Source organism: Dreissena polymorpha, chromosome 3 (assembly GCF_020536995.1).
Source record: "Dreissena polymorpha isolate Duluth1 chromosome 3, UMN_Dpol_1.0, whole genome shotgun sequence".
NCBI lineage: Eukaryota > Metazoa > Mollusca > Bivalvia > Myida > Dreissenidae > Dreissena > Dreissena polymorpha.
In genome coordinates this window covers 122,260,471-122,278,592 of record NC_068357.1, presented here as the reverse complement: position 1 = coordinate 122,278,592, position 18,122 = coordinate 122,260,471, and the positions used below count along the sequence as shown (strand labels likewise).

The window sequence follows — 18,122 nt, the reverse complement described above, 5'->3', positions numbered from 1 at the left end:
ATGAACAGTATAATGTATTTATTGTTGCAATTATTAAACTACGCTTGACATCACAATGTATTAACTTCATCAATGTGCCATTCGTACGATAATTGTTCATTTGTTTTAATTATTAAATGGATCTTTCTTCGAAATTGTGTTGTGTTGCATTTACGTCGACCGCATGAATATATTTCCTATGTTTGTCAGTGACGATGAGCTTCATATGCTTATATGCTTAAGTCAAATAAACTGTTCGGTAATGTACACCCATTGTCGATTAAGGTGCAACTGCATTGTCGATTGTTAAATAGTTTTGCGCAAACTGTGTATTAAATTACCGTCTCCGATATTTTATCTGTGTTCACAATTGATCGTTATTATTTTGTGTGCATATGCCGAGCTGAAGAGTTTAAATTCGTTTGAAATTGTGTAAATCGGGGATCAAAGAATAATAACATGGATATGGTTAGATTAACTTTACTTCACGTAGGCATTTTCCTTTGCTTCAAAGGTATGTGCCTTCATTTTTATACATGCATTTATATTGGTTTCCAAAGACATTATGACAGACATATTAAATTAAGAAAACCATTAACAAATAAATCGACAACGTACCACACATTACCAAACGAGGTACGTAGAAACACACGTTCATGCTTAATTGAATCGTCTTTAATTCTCAATTAGTAAATGAATGTTTGATAGTCTTTTAAACACTGTATATAAAGATATAAATAAATATAACTATATAGATATATGTATCGCCCATTGGTGAAAAAATCAGTTTAATGCGAGTGTTATCCTCTTACTTTTTCTTCGAAATGATGTGTGTGTTGCATTTACTTCGACCGCATGTATATTATTACTGTTTATGTCAATAACGATGAGCTGTATATGCTTTAGTCAAATAAACTGTTCGGTAATATACACCCATTACCGATTAGGGCACAACTGCATTGCCCATTGTTAAATAGTTTTTTGCAAACGATGTAATTAATTACCGTCTCTGATATTGGATCTTCGTTCACAATTGATTGTTATTTATCTTGTGTGCATAGGCTGAGCTGAAGAGTTTCAATTTGTTCGTTATTTTGTTAGTCGGGAATCTCAGAATAATAACAGGGATATGTTTAGATTAAATTTACTTCACGTAGGCATTTTGCTTAGCTTCAAAGGTATGTAACTTCAAATTTACATATGAATTCATATTATTTTTCAAAGTCAACCAAAATGACAGAAATATTAAGTAAAGCAAACCGTTTACAAATAAATAGACGACATAACACTCATAACCAAACTACGTACGTAGAATAGCACGTACATAATTAATTAATTCTTTAAGTTATCAATATAGTGCTTTGTTATGGTTTACAGGATGCCAGTCGTGTTTAAATAGCATTGCATATGTATAAAGGTATTGTCCTTGCACACCACGCATGAAGAGGTTTAACGATTGTCGTCTATCATTTACTGTTTGTATGAAACCGTTGCGACATTACATTACAGCTATGCACGTGCCATATAACTTCCATTAGGTCGTTCATTTGCATATAAATAATTAACAAAGAGTACACAACCTTAAGGAACGTTCGTACGTACAGACGCGAATAACACTGTGTGGATATAGAATACAAGCAAGCGCATAATTCAAGTAACATCGAATACAAACCTGTCCCCCAGCAGAGGTGTTCAACTAAATAATTTCCTTCGCTGCATTTCTGCATCACCTTCGAATGTTTTACAAACATGTAATTATGTTGTTTAACCATACCATTGTGGTATTTCGTTTTTTTGCAAATATCCGACCTTGAAATGCGATTCATCCCGAAACATGCTTATTTTTGCAAACATCATTTGAGAACAGTTGAACGTTTTTTCTGTATATACTATTATTGGATCGTTTCAAGAAAAAGGAACTGTTATGATTTAACAAAGTTCTTATGTGAATTTGTCTTTTAGTCACCTTAAAATAGTTAACTCAAGATTATATCGTAATTACTTTGTATTTAGAATGTTTAATTCTTTACCAAATGATTAAATATAGCCGTCATTATATAATAAAAATGCACAATTCAATTAAACAAGCGATTTAAAGTTAAAGGGCCATCTATTGTTTTACTTATGTTTTTTATGTAGTCTCTACATGTATTTTGAAAAAAGAAGGCTCACAAATAAATGTGTACCCCTAAATGTCGTTGTGTCGCCGTAAATATTGTAAACAAATACTCACGTGCCATTTTCACGTTTTGTTCAGTAACGAGTTACATGCATACTCCTATCACTGAGATATAATGGTTGTTACTGTGACTGTACTGTTTATCATGCAGCGTATTCAAATGCACTGTATATGCTGTAGATGTACTGTATATGGCTGGGTACGCGAGTTTGATTCTTTAGGCGCTTACATCGTTTCCTTAAAACGTTAGGTTGTGATCTTTTCCGTGTCTTTTACATTTGCAATAAAACAATAGCTTTCTTTTGAAGTTAAACGTTAACCGATATTATTCAGGCCATGGAACTAAAGGTTTCTGCATTTTCCTTTTATTGTCATTGGTGTAAATTAATCTCATCGTATATAATTATCGGTATAGTAGGGCAAGGATCGACATTGTCAATTTTGTATAAACGTCAAGACAGGAGTTTTATTGTATGTGTTAAACAAAACAAGTAAATGTTTGTCTCTAGGGGTTATATTTTTTGTAATGTGTTTCATCAATCAAAATGCACGTATAAGCAATTTCGGTTGTCATAATGAAGAATACAGACGATATTTCTTTGTCTGTTTTACCTGGAAGTTATCAAAGTCTACAACTAGTGTTAAATTATTATTTGAAGTTAAGCTATTCTGTAATGACAGTATTCCCTGTATAAACATTTCGTTAATTGTTTAGAATGATATTGCAAAACTTGAATGTCGCTATTCTACCAACTAAACACGTATATTTTAATGCAGTTGAAAGTGCATATGTCGATTATTTGTTGGTTTTTGACAATTAGAAGGCATAATTGTAAAACAAAAACAACGTTAATACATATATTGGTATATATTTATATTTAGTGTCAATATCTTGTTCCTTCAATAGTTGACTCCCATGATGTCGGAGTACTTGTCCGATCAGATCCGCAATATAAAATGCAGATTGAGCAAAATTAAGAAGTGTGAACACCAAAAAATGTGCTCATAATCAGCAGTAATGACATTATTAACACCCACATTGGTTAGCTTATATGTGTTCAGTATTGATACTATTTGCTCCTGTAATTATTATAAATGATTATTTTGAGCAAAGGTATGGTCATGTTTTACAAAAGTGTACACATACTGTTGTGTTTTTATAAAAAAGTCTTAATGAAGCTCTCATGCCAAGAAAGATTTAACCGTGAAATCAGCATATATTATCCTTATTTTCAATCGGTCATGGATGCATGTATGCTCAAGTTATCAGTTATAAATATATTATATATTACCATTTTAATATATAATATAAAATAAATACTATGCTCCGTTCATTATGCACACATGGAGGTACACAGTTTAGATTCAAGTATCTATGCAAAAATAATATGTTTTTTATGTTTATACTATACTTTCATAAATAAAACGTTAAAATGGCCATATTGGCAAAGGTAACATTGTTAGAAAGATTTTAATTTCGATAAGTTGTTCACAAATCGGTATTTATTAATGTAGTGATGTATTGTTGATATGTTGGTAAAAGGCAACATTTAAGTGATCATACATTTTTATTTTGATCATTTCAGGTATTTTGCCGATCCCAATGCAGACTGGGATTACTAAGTTTATATCAGTTGTCAGTTTGGACTGTGTATAGATTATAAGTTTTAAGATATATTGTGTTAACATTACTTTGTTTAAACAGATCAAGTCGCATATTGAAGACTTAACACGTCATATGTCATTGAATAATTACAATAGTGCATTTTGATCGATAAATGTGAACTTGTAGAACATAAATGGCATAGAAGTATATCTGTTTTCTTAATCAGTCTGCCATATGTACATGAACAAAATAAGCATGATAAAGGATGTTAAGGGAATCTTATGTATACACTTTTGTCCTATTTACTATTTTATGTTATAACAAAGAAACTGAACATTTGAAATTATGCCATTTCAGTAAAAACTAGTCATATGTGGTAAATATTACAGTATATTATACCGATACATACATTTTTATAAGTTTTGTCTTTGTTTTACTTATTGCAATAACATAGCATGTGTAAAAATGCATGTGTAGAAAGCAAACATCCGTTTACATTTACTGGTATTTACGGTATGAGGTGGCCATGAAATCATAATAAATATATGGAATTTGCTGTTGTTCGTTTATAAAACAACAATGATATTTTGATGTTTTGGGAAATATATATTTTGCGCCTTAATGTATCGTTATGTGCTTTTCTATTTACAAAAGCATTTGTGGTCAGAATTGCAGTCACAACCTAGGTTATAACATGTACTGAAAAGCATCAAATCAAATTTATGTTGTTGTTGTTCTTTGTAAATTGTACAAAATAGGTATTAAGGCTTATAGCATATATGCAATTTAATAACTTCGCCAATATTAGGAATTAAGCGCTCAAATTTCAGATTTTGACTTGTATGATGGTGCACTTTCATAGTTTGAGCTTAGCATTAAAAGTCATCGTTTAACACTTGATTCAAAATCTCGTTCCCAGACGCGTGTACTGTTTGCAATATATAACCTTAGTTATTAATGGTTATAAATATGCAGGTGTCAAAGGGACTGGCGATTATTGCGTCGCAAACGAGACGTCAGTGATATTCTGTCAAACTGGATGCTGTTATTTGAAATATGACTTCAAAAAATGCTGCGAAGTGGAAACTGCGTCCGGGTTAGATTGTTTTTAAGTGTATTGTCTCCCTACACAAATGTCGATTCTAAAGTTTAATATACCGTAATAATTATTACTGTTCGGACACTACTTCATATTGTATATGTCTGCAAAAATATAGATACAACAATTATTCCGAATAGACAGTGCCCAAAAATATACAATCTGTTTTGACGTTGTGATATTTCTGTGCATAACGTCACTCGCTAAATGACATGGATTTATAATATATATATATATTTATATTTGTGTATATATATATGTTTTTTTAAGTATACATGTCTATTTAACCATTTTAAAACAATGCAACAGCTCACCGACTCGTGCATTCGTCTTCTAGGTTTTAAGACCGTCAATAACATGCAATGGTAAAAGCAGTAGCGCATGGTTACCGATCTTATAAAATGTTTTTATCCAAAAGCTAAGGGAATTTACGGTCAAACTTAAATGTCATTTTATTGAAACCGCTTAAAAAACGTAAATCGACTTAGCTAAGAAAGTTAAGTGTTTATTTCACTTACATGTTGTTAATTCAACGAGATGGTTGTAATTTAGATCACATGGGGCCCGTCTGTTTCTATAAAATCCTTGTTTAATCCTTATTGATGTATTCAGGAGTGACGATGCAACGACATATGGAATAATCGGTGGTATCTCTGCCGTCTTCAGTGTTGGGGCAATTATTTTCTTCTTCGTGTGCCGTTCACGACGTACGATGGGCAATCAAGGCGTCGTTGTCGACGCAGGTATGAGGTCGCTAAATACTACTTTGGTTATTGCAATAAACTGCCAGTATGATTTATGTGCATACATTGCATTGGTAATTCACATGATGGACTCATGCTTCAATTGGAAAGCATTACTGGTTAAATAAAACAACATGTTGCTAGATTATCGTTAATATTTAGCAAAATAATACTTAACTACACATATTTGATTATAATTGTATTCTTAATTTCATTTATAGCTTTCTACTTGTGACATATTTTTTGTTAAATGTCAGTTCCAGCCAACGGAGCGGCCATCAATATTCATGTGAACCAGAGCATGACCTTTGGTGGACAACAACACTTCCCGTTGGAGACACACAACGTCCAAGTCGGGGGCGACAATCCGCCGTCATACGAGCAAGCCTTTAAGTGATGTTTAATAAATGCGATGAAATGTTAGTTGTGTATTGTGTATTTGTTTCTTATAATGTATTTAGTTATTTTCAATATATAAACATTTTACTATACATATTAAACATTTCTTTAACACAATCTAAATAGTATGTTTTTGTTTTTCGGTTATATTATATTACTTGTTTACCTCGTCTTTTCTGTCCTAGAGTGAGTAGACTGTCTACATCCTCAAAATCTTATCGCCATTGGCAAGGCATGTATACCTCATTTGATCAATACACATAATGTCTGTGGTATTTGTTTGTTTTGCTGTTATGCTCGTAAGATAAGTAACTAAAGTAAAGAACCGTTCAATACATAGATATATATATATCAGTTTAATTCGATTGTTTTCCTAATTGTGACTTAAAGCGGGTATATACGATTTTTATATGTGCTGAATTGTAAAATATTGATACAAATATGTTATAATAACACACAATATGCAAGAAAAATGATACATTTAAGACGAATTTCATAAAATACAGCAAATACAAATTAGCGCCCCGAGCCGATTGTGACGAAGATAATTCGTAATTATTTTCCTACAATAACCGATGCATTCGTCTTTTTAGTAAGTGTTCGTGTGTCGTATGAATCGATATCGCTGCAGGAATTTCAAATGAACCGTTAAACTAAATTTAGATTCACATCGTACATGCATGATATACATGCTGGCGAATTCGGCTGTACAGCCTTTTTCGATTTCAGAATTAAATATCTGGCTTATTCAGCATTTTTCGACACATGTTCTTCTTAACTTTTATTTTAGTTTATATTGAAATATATGTATAATAAGTTTTTTACACATTTTATATTAATTAATAAATATTTGACAAGATCGTATATACCCGCTTTAAGACTATGGAAATTTACAAATAATAATGAAAACTCGAATCGTTATTTTTTGCAAACAGTGGAAGTACGTCAGCATCTTCTGGTTTTACATAAAATTACTTCTTCTTACGTGTTGTTTAAATGAAGTAAATAACAGGTGAACAATTAGTGGGATTAACAGTGATTAACAAAACAAAATGATTGATCTTCTCGATGCATACGAGTGATACCGAGCCATATTGGCCCCTTTTTAATAGGTACTTTACACTGCATATTCTTATATTTTACTTGATTGTGGTTTCATGGTTCCAGTTGATTTATAAATAACCTTCATGTATAACTTTAGAACTAAGTAAACGTGCAATTGCAATATTAAAAATTGCAAACCGGTCGTAAAGAAGCCGGTAAATAAGCCGGTGTTAATACATTGTACCAGGACGACCATCTCGACGTTATGACATTTTATGTTAATATCAAATACAGAGATATCCCAGATGAAGATATATATTAAAGCGACAAAAAGTATATGTTTTGAGGATCTGTTGTTCAATTTGTCTCGCTGAAACCTTTAGAGTCGAGGTTATACATCATATAGCATTCAATATTTAAATCATCATTTTGCGATTTTTAAATTGATTCTTTTCAGTGATGCCAAGTCACATGGCTTGTGATGGATATTGTTCTTCTTTCGGACTCATCGATTAAAAACATAAAATATAATAAAACAATAAAACATAAACAAGAGCTTATATCATTACCTTCATCTCGCATTTATGCTTTTGGCTAATTACTTCCAAAGAGTAAGACTGTCTTATTTAATCATTATAATAAAATTGATATGCGAAATTCCACGAATTACATCGACCTGGAATTACATGCTAAAGTTATGATCAGGTAGAACAAAACCATTTATACATATATTCGCAGTTGTGGCAAGCGTAGCAGAAATATGTTTTTGTGGGTTATGTAAGTTAAGTAGACATAACAAACAGTATTTATCTATCAAAGTGTGTTGTAGCCTAAAGCAATTACATTAGATGCGGAGGGTATTGACTGTAGCTATTTATGAACACAGACACAAACGTGACATCAACATTTGATTTCCCCTTCGTTGGCATCCATGCCTCAATGGTTTGCTTGGCCGTTGCTCTGACCGACGCTGCTATGGCACTATGCTGTTGTTTCTAAGAATCATCATATACGAATATACGGATCATGTCAGCCATAATTTTCCATCCTTGTCGGGTATGTAATGCTGCACTGTTTTTGATAGCAGTCCTATGTAATCGCGTTTCAGACTGTCATTGGTTTTATTATGTGATAATGAGAGTAATGGTTGGATATAAAAAGGACATAAACATAAGAGAGGGTTGCGGATCTTTTACCTGAACCAAGCCTTTCAGCGGTCAGTCGTGTGCTTTTACTCTAGCAATTCTTCTTAGTCTAACTGTAAACCTAACAAAGCAAGCCCAATAATTCCAAGAATTTTTATCTCATAACGCATTCACTTTGTTCAGTACATGGTACCCTGTGTTATCCATGTGTTATTGTGATTACGTCTGTGTAAATATAAACATATTGAGCTTCACAGTGGTTTTAAATGTCCTTATCGCATTTGTTCCGGTTTGATAGCTGTTTAATCTATAAACAATTAATTTGTATTTGCGCGTCTTACAAAGGACTTTGTATAGATAATCGGATTGTATAGATAATTTCAAAAATATTTTACTTGGATAGTCGTTTACGAACTTAAAAATATTTCCAAGGGATATAAAAATGAAGATTATAGTTCGAAGTCTTACCGCAAAGTTAGTTTGTCTCACGTTCTGTGATAAGTGTAAGTTATTTTATAATACGGAGGTAAGTAAGATTAAACCCTATGACATATGGCGTTTCACTATGATGACACAAGGTCAGGTCGCCGTGGTTTAATGGATATGGTGTCCGCCTAGCGACCGGGAGGTCATGGGTTCGATCCCCACCGTGGGAGCGTTCTTTAGATCTCCCCCATAGACACCAAGTACTGGTTCTAGGCCCAGGAAACGGACTCGAGAGCGTTTATATAAGCCTTAGACTTTCGATGCAATCGATCTAAAATAAATAGGTTTAAACTAAGGTTACATTTATAGTTTGCTGAAGATATAAATTAATGCAAAATCGTGGTTGTTTCAGAAATAGTACAGGAGAAGGAAAGCAACATAAAATGTACGCAAACATTATTTTTTAAATGTAACGTTTCTGAAACATTACACGTTCTTAAAGATAAGTAAATGCATACTCGCTCTAATTTTTACCCTGTGTTTTACTTAGTTTAAATAGCTTAATTACGTTACCTGCTATCAAATTGCTTTCTTATTCCGAAGGATCGGAGTAAGTAAGCAATTAGATAGCAGGTAAGTAATTAATAATTAAAATGAATTTTCTATAAAAATTTGTTTTTGTTAATGTTATATGTTAAACACGGAATTTATGAACACAATCATTTAAGCGCAGTTTACAAACATTTATCTTACCCAGAATCTTAAAGAAACAAAATGGCTAAGGAAGTCCGTGGTTAACGCAATCATATGTCGTTCATTTAAACATAGCAATGTGATATATATCAAACAAAACATAGATATAACGAAACGCCTGATACTCATACCACGTGTCATTCCCCATGTATCGGCGCTCGCGTTTAACTTTTGTTATTTCGCCTATCTTTCGGTTTATCTTAACATTATAACTTATGACTGTTTATCCGTAGACCTTCTTATAATGTGTATCTAAAGAATAAAACCCAAAACATACTATTTAATTGACGCTGTAGTTCAATAACGGTTTCAGAGCATTTCGTAACAACCCGGCAGTTATTATACATTGTATATTTGGACTATATTCAGTAATGGGAATTCCTTGATGTCCCGGTCAAGAAGGTAAAGGGATAACTCATATATGAATACATTAAAAATGATCGTGCTAGTTACGTCTCTTTGCCTTGTAGAAATGGTACACTTATAATCAGTGGTGACATTTTATTTATGACACGCAGGCAACTCCGTAAATTTGAGTACATAGCGTAAAGGACCTTATGAAGTTTTCCTTTAAAATCTTTTGCATCATGTAAAGAGCGAGCAAAGTACTGGACATAAAAATAGCATTTACGGTGAAATAATAAAACTCTAGATCTATAGCATTATGCGCCCTTCCCATTTTTAAGTAATAATACTTACCATTAATTGGTCGCGTGTGATATAACTATTTAGAACTAATCACATTTAGGTAATGCAGCTTCTTCAGAAGTTCCAATCAAGAGCATATTTTCTCGAAATGATTCAACCAATCACTTTGTTTGATTTGTTGCTGATAACTAGAATGTAAAGATTGTTTCAACAATTGCACTTGTAATTGTTTGCCAACATACATTTGGATTAGTACGTGCATGGCATAGCCTATTTTTCATAGTAAGCTGGTAATCATTGTTTTTGTTTTTACACATAACGTTATAATGAGTTTGTGAAACGCAATTTTCTCAAACACTATTTCAAAATATCACATTCATTATCCCACCATGGTTTATATTGCCATTCATAGACGTGAAGTCGTTTGGTTCTATTATGGACTTTCATGTTTTCATTTTCATAAATTGATACTATTGTTAAAAGACCCTGGTTTATATCTACAGTAGTGTGAAGTAGTTTGATGTTAAATGTAATCCTTGTACGTGTAATACATAATAATAAAAGTATCAACAAATGAGTCCCTAAGCGCATTATTCCATTTAAATTGATGAAGTTTAATATTATCATCAGTGATGCTATTATGAATGTAATGAGACGAAGGTAAATCAACATTCGTTTGCTATTTTTTCGAATAAAAATCGTATTAGCGCAAATAGGGCAACGGTCAAATTTATGAATGGATACAATATTGAACATTTTAACAAAATTGAACTAAATCAGTTGAAAAATGTGAAAATTAACTAAATTAGCTCCAATTTGTGTAATGCATGTAAACTCACCATCTTGGTCATAAGTAACTAGCCCATTGAGTTAATGAATTCCATGAGCGAAGCATAATTATAGTAAAGTATGCCCGAATGAATTATACATTGCGTCCCGTTTTATTTATGGGTAGCTAAAACAAGTCTGTATCGAAGCTTGCCTCTGAATTAAATATAATGTCAATGTTATCTGCAGGAATGTTGTCCAGCATTGTTTTAGTTCTAGCGTTTGGTTACCTGCAAGATACAACAGACAATCCGTGTAATTTGTCTTACAATAAAAGCTTTCGTCCATATAGGTAATTCCGATTGTATCATCTCTGTGTTCATATATCGGTGACCCGAACAGATTCGTGTAACCATACCATCTTTTGTCAATTGACTATTTACAAAAACTGAAATGCCTCCACTATTTCATTCATCATTACTTTGTTTTACTATAACATTCTCAAAGCAACAATATTCTTCTTATAAATTATAAAACTGTCCGCTGATATCTCCCCAAGTCTCTTGCAAACCTAGAATAGCGGCACGCCCCCAATCCATGCTTACCACTTTGCTGACGATCAGGGTTGCAAGCAGGCTCCGACTGTCAATATTGTCTTGCTTCATGACTACGACGAGACTAACCGTTTGTAAGCTTTGCTGGTTTCGATTCGCGCCCTTTACACGTGACTTGCCTTTACCCTCGACCGATTTTGTAACTTCATTAAACGTGTACACGTCACCGTCAATGACACCTGTATCGAATCGTGACAATGCGCATTTAGCTTCGTTTCTGGCCTTAACTTTTGTGCAAGACATTCGTCCTCTGTGTAATTGGAATCTTTTCATAAAGTCCTCTCATACAAAGAATTGCGATTGTGATTTAAGAGTTTGACGCGCCTTTTGTCGCATCTCTTGGTCCTTATATTTCGAACATTTTGTCCGACAACTGACGTCCAACCCTATGGGCCCTCTAAATCTCAAAAGCATGCATATATGACAGTTTACTTGAAATAAGGCCTCGCATCTTCTGTTCAGTGTCTTTCAAGCTTTTACTTACACGCCTTTTAAAACCAAGAAAAGGTTTCTTTTTTCTGCGTGAATGACTCTCGATACGATAACAAATTTGAAAGCTCTTGCTTCATACGTATAGTCCCTTGTCGTAACATTTTCGTTTTCAATCTGTTCACAGTGCTAGAAATATCATAAACTTTATATTTATAGATAAGAGATAAAAAAATTTATTTCCGCTTTTATTTCACGTAAAAATGTCATTACCTTAGCATCATTATTTCCTTTGTTTGATCTAGTTATTGCGGTTAGTTGTGATGACGGCCGCGGTCGCTTCTCTGATATCAACGCCTCAGCAAAGAAAAACATTCGCTGTTTGATTTTCTTCGTGGTCAGTCCGTGATTTTGTTATTCATCTCCGCCCAGTAGTGATTATAGCGAGAGGGCAGTTCCAATCCGCAAAACTAGGATTTGCTATGCCTATTCACAAACAACACACGCAGTTTAAAGCCAGTTTTAATCGGCATTGAACAAAGTCCTATTATGTATCTGTATAGTCAGATATCTAAGCAAACATTTGCTAAAATTAACAGATAACTAAAACACGTGTTGCCATTATTAAGGGACAAATACGCTGCATTTAATAATATGACAGACAGGGATATATATTTTTATCTACGGAAAAGCAACGATGGTTTAAAAAAATACGTGATATGTTGCAGCGGAAATTTATTAAAAGTCGTTTCACTAATATCATACTTAAGGACAATTTCAGAAAATGTGGTTTGTTTTATTAAAAACTTATTCCTAACAACAATATTGCAATGACATTTTAACCACAATGAACATTAAAATTGTATTCAAACTTTTCAAGTGATATTTATACGATGTCAAAATAAGGATTGATAATGAAAGCCACGGCCGGCTATTTTTTCTATATGCACATATATTCAATTATAACATCGATTTTTATCTTGGTTAATCACTCAAATCCCTATAAGAATAGTGAGAAATGCAAATTTGGCTTTAATACATGTATGTTGCACCGCATAAAGGCCTCTAATACGCCATGTACGTCGAGTGGCGCCCTTGTGTGAAAATTAGCACCCCCCCGTTTCTTTTGCTTTGTTTCATTTGTAACTGCTTGCTTACTGGTAACATTTTATGCATTAAAACTACATGCTGGTCAAACCAAGTAACTCTTCTTTCATATTTAATTCAAAAGGCAAAACAAAACAGTCTTGATTAATATATGCTGACAATATTGCCTTAATGACATTTCGGAACAGAACAGAACAGAATAGTTTATTTTTGACTTAAGCATGTGAAGCTCATCGTCGTTAACATACATATAAATAAATACTAGCATGCGTTGAAGTACACACAAAAACACACATCATTTTAAAGAACAGTTAATCTAAATAAACACGAAATAAACATATTTCGTGAACATATTGCGTGAGAATGGTACATGGAATGGTTTAATACACAGTGATCTCACAATGTTATGCATATAGTTTTACAAATATAGCAATAATTACATAATTCTGACCTTATTTTCATTGTAAAAAATGTATTACTATTTTACATTTAACCACCCTTACAAATCTGTCGATATGCAAGGGAAATCGACTAACTTCGGCATAAAGCGATTGTGAATTTGTTGACATTTTTACGTTTAATAGTCTTTTGCAAAATTTACGGTGAACGCGTTCAATATTTGCCGCTTTGATGGATCCCCAAACGTGCCAGTTATAGTTTAAAATTGATGATACATTTGCGTCAAATAAATTAAACATGGTATTTATGAGTACGTTCATATCTTTCGTAAGGTTTAACAAAGAATGCATTGCTTTTAATGCTTTGCCATATAGTGTATTTGTTTCGGACACGAACAATCCACCACTTGACATCACAATTCCAAGGTAATTAAAATTGTTCACAATTTCTAGTTCTTGACATTTATAAGTCCATTGAAATGCTTTACTGATTGAACCCCCTTTTCGGAATACCATGACCTTGGCTTTTTCAATGTTAACTGTTAAATTCCATTTATCGCAGTAGGTTTCTAAATTGTATACAGACTCTTGAAGACCCTCTTGTGTTTCAGATAATAAAACCGCATCGTCAGCGAATAATAAGAGATAGATATTTGATCTAATGTCATGCCGGCGTTTATTCCATTCTGTAAACTTAATTCATTGTCATTAATAAAGAGTGAAAACAATATGGGCGAGGTTATCTCCCCCTGAAATAGACCAACGTTACTATTGAACATGTCTGACAGTGAGTCCATGTGTTAAACCTGTAATTTTACTTCACTGTACATGGATCGAATAAGGGTCAAGAGTTTTCCGTCGATCGCCAGATTAATCATTTTACTCCATAATTGACCGCGATTGATGACTTCATATGCTTTCCGGTAGTCAATATAACAACAAAGTAGTTTTTCTTTATTCTGCAACTGTCTTTCTATGAGGGCAATAAGAAAAAAAAATGCATCTACTGTGCTACAGTTTGGTTTAAAGCCGAATTGCGTATCCGTGAAAATGTCATTTGCTTCCGCACATTGTTTAAGACGTTCATTTACTATACTTGTAAACAGTTTGGCAAAACAACTAATTAACGTAATTCCCCGATAGTTATTTGGGTCTTTAATGTCGCCACGTTTAATGACATTACGTGTTGTTGTGCTCTCTAACGAACGAATCATACAACATATTTTGTATTTAGGTTCGTAACAGGTATTTGTTATAAAGATATATACATTATCAAGTCTATATTTATTTATTCAAATCATCGTCTGAACACAGCACACGATAACATTTATTTGTTGACTTCTCAAATACAGAAATAAATTAAACAATGTTTTACTGACGAAAAAAATATTAAGAAATGCATGAAACAGATATCATTGGCAATTATTTAGTTTTATACCATAGAGAAATATCCACTGAGGCAATGCATGATGACTCACACATTTGCCCAAACAAGTATCAAGTCTGCAAATAGTGTGGCTTCATGTTTTCATCGTTTACAAATGTCCCCGTAAGGTGCCACTTGACACATAACTATTGCAGAATTTGGTTGACAGCTAGCATGTAAATGTACTATACAAATATAAGAACAAACATCAAACACGAGGCATGACTCTTAAAAAGGAGTACAATATTCATGTTTAGTGTGTTTTAAGCAGAGAGACAAGTGATGATCCGGACAATATTAAAAGAAAACCGAAAACACAGGGTAATATCTAAAAAAGGGAGCTAGATGTGCAGTTATTATGCATCGTACTTTCGTTGAATGAGGTCTACCTAAAATTCAGGTACATACCTGATATTTTTCACACAAGTCAACAAAGGGTAATACGTCAAAGGTAATAACTCTTATTCGCTTAGTGAAAATTTGCTGTCGATTGGTCTTGAATGCTAGTAAACATTTTCAAATTCCTTGGTGACGATTCGATAAAAGCCCTTTGGGTAAGACAGCGTGACATAATTAATAAGCAATGATACAGTAACGGATTGATTTTATGGGAATAAACATATTGTTATAGCATTTTAAGCTCGGTTATTATGCGAGTAGGGATTAATGAAGTATTGAACATTTGAAGAACAGAAGTTATGTAGACAAATCTGTTTGATCGGTGGGATGTAGAAATAGAAGAAGATTAATGGCGTTTAGGTAGATGTGTATGTTTTTGTGTCCCTTATTTATGTGGAATTTAAAGAATGAATGATTACAAGTGTAAAACAGCTAGGTATGTGACTTGTTTTCCTTGGTCTTAAGTTCACACTATGTGTGTTTTAACCACGTGGAAGATAAACAGTTTATTCCAAATATCATATTCACTTGGAATAACGTGTGTACATGTTTATCCAATTTTCCTTACAAATTTATGCGTAAGTAGAACGCCGGTACCTTAATCTGTACTCGTTCATCTAACATAACTATTAATAAACTGTTGTATTTTGTGATATGAACCAATTGGAAGATGAAAGTGGTGATTTTTCATTGGCGATGATTTTATCAGCTCACCTGAACACGATATGCTCATACTTAAAATCCAAAGGGGCCGAGAACAATGTCTCGGACAGATGGGCAAGAGGTTATTGTGTAATAATGGTATCGCAAGTTGTAGTAAAGTGCGAGAGGTATATGTTTCATTGGTGTCGTTGCAAGCGGTATAAGAAGGACGGTCGGAAAACCGGTATGTGTAATATATGAAGAGGCAGTTGCGCTGTTGAGGTAATGCTTTGTTTTGACTGCTTCTGTCTTAATGCGTATCGGAATCTTACAGTCGAATTTGACTATCGTTCATACAAACATATACATTTATTTATAAATGTATTAATATGGGTGGTGCGATGGTCCAGTGGTATCACTCTGGTCAACCATTCCAGAGGTCCCCGGTTGAATTCCCGGCCGGGGCACTGGAAATTTAAGAAATGCTTGAAGTGTTTCCCACCCAACTAGAGATGTACTGGTATGAAACCCAGGTAATTCTCGCGTGTATCGGTGCTATACACTGAGCACATTAAAGAACCAAGGGATCTATTTACAAACAGCTAGGGTATCGCGCCCGGATTTCTTGTATCCCAATACTGTCTCTTCTTCTTGCTGTCTCTTTAGCAAAAACCAAAGGACCTGATTGCACTTTCATGGGTTATCCTTGACTGCAAGGTCAAAAGAAATACATACATACATAAATACATACAACCATTTCTAGCAGCAAAGTCTGGTATGTGGTCTGGTCTCGAAACTAGTATTAGCTCTAATTCCGATTAACTTGACAGTCAACTGCATATTTGTATTTGGTCTATCTGATTAACGGCCAAGAGGTCCAGTTCTCTTGAATTTCTGGTTTGCACCTGGTGAAAGTTAGGTGAATTTATTCGAGTGCTGGTGAACTTGAAGATGACTAATATTGTATCGTCACGACTATCGGAGAACAGATAGAGCGATATGTGCATATACATGTATTTGCGAAAAATGTGTAACTCGTTACTTAAATAGAATTGCCATTGAAAAATAGTATTGCCCATGATACTGCGCCGACACACTGAGCAAAGGATGTTGAACCAGAAAGTACATCCCTTCGCCAGTCTAGTCGCGAGTCTTTACCGAATTTAAATTGTGTGGTTTCAACTAAGATGACACTAGCTAGTGCAACCTGCATTATAGACCGCTTCTGATCTGTCGCGAATAGCAGGATACTTTCAGGATCTATGAAGATACTTTTCAACAGACATGAATGCTTTTATAAAACAAAAGGAAAAGTGACTAGGTGAAATAATCAAAGTGTTTATTATATGTCTTTAAAGAGAGGGAGGATCGGAGATATCTCCGTACATGTCCGTCTGTCAATCCGTCCGTCTGGAAAAATGGTCCTGCAGCACATCAAAGACTTAGAAAACACTGGAATCAAACGTAGTATACTAACAAAGGGCATGTTCAGGTACACGATCCATTTGTATACCAAAAGTAAACCATGTTAACCATACTAAAGTAAACAGTACATTAGATCTGTCAATAAACTTCATGTTTACGTTATAAGTTTTCCGTATGTCTCTCCGGTCGATTCTGCTGTTCTACAGTCAATAACAACTGAAGTATTGAAGTAAAAATTTCGATGACACATGTGATCTAATACTCACACTTTGTATACGTATTTAGCTATTCAGCTATTTGTCTGTGTATGTATGCCGGCCATTTTCTTTATCCATATATCCATTCGTCTTTGTCCATCCTAGATAATTGAAAGAACTCAAAAACTGAATACAAACGCAAATATCATAAACCAGGATCTTTCTATTTCTCAAATAGCGATAACGATTACTGGACACAATCTGGTTTACTTAAAAAAACTACGTTGGAATAATTCAACACTTTTCATTTTTCACAATAGGTCATATCACAATTAAAAATAACAGAGTGGCATATTACATTTTCTGAACAACTTTGTCAGATTGTATCATTAAACTAGGTATTATTGAATAGCTGTATGTTGCATTCTATCTGCCGTGTATTCATTGTCTCTATTCACCCATTAATCGACCGGTCTTTTCGCAAACTATTTTGAACAATACATCAAAAATTGTATTTTAATATGTTTATACATGTAAAACGCGATGGAACGATTATTTTAATACTTTATTACCATGCATATTACTTTGCATGTGACGGGTACCTAAAATAGGAAACCGGCAACATTCGATCTTGATCTTCACTGGCTCTTAGCGTGGTCAATCACAAATATTAACTTCGGTTTAATTCTGTAAAAT

General features: G+C 33.6%; 1 protein-coding gene across 2 annotated transcripts in view; it reads left to right on the top strand.

Moving 5' to 3' along the window:
• The first annotated feature begins 370 nt into the window (after window positions 1-370).
• The window catches only part of LOC127873603 (uncharacterized), a 35,132-nt gene continuing 17,380 nt past the window's right edge, over window positions 371-18,122 (top strand). The window contains exons 1-4 of one of the 2 annotated variants that reach the window (XM_052417477.1): window positions 371-493; window positions 4,740-4,860; window positions 5,476-5,606; window positions 5,864-6,128. In XM_052417477.1, the coding sequence (XP_052273437.1) occupies window positions 439-493; window positions 4,740-4,860; window positions 5,476-5,606; window positions 5,864-6,003 (447 nt within the window). In that variant the 5' untranslated portion in view covers window positions 371-438 and the 3' untranslated portion in view covers window positions 6,004-6,128. Of the gene's footprint in view, window positions 494-1,022; window positions 1,158-4,739; window positions 4,861-5,475; window positions 5,607-5,863 lie in introns of those variants that run through there. The other variant, XM_052417478.1, reaches the window with a different exon arrangement.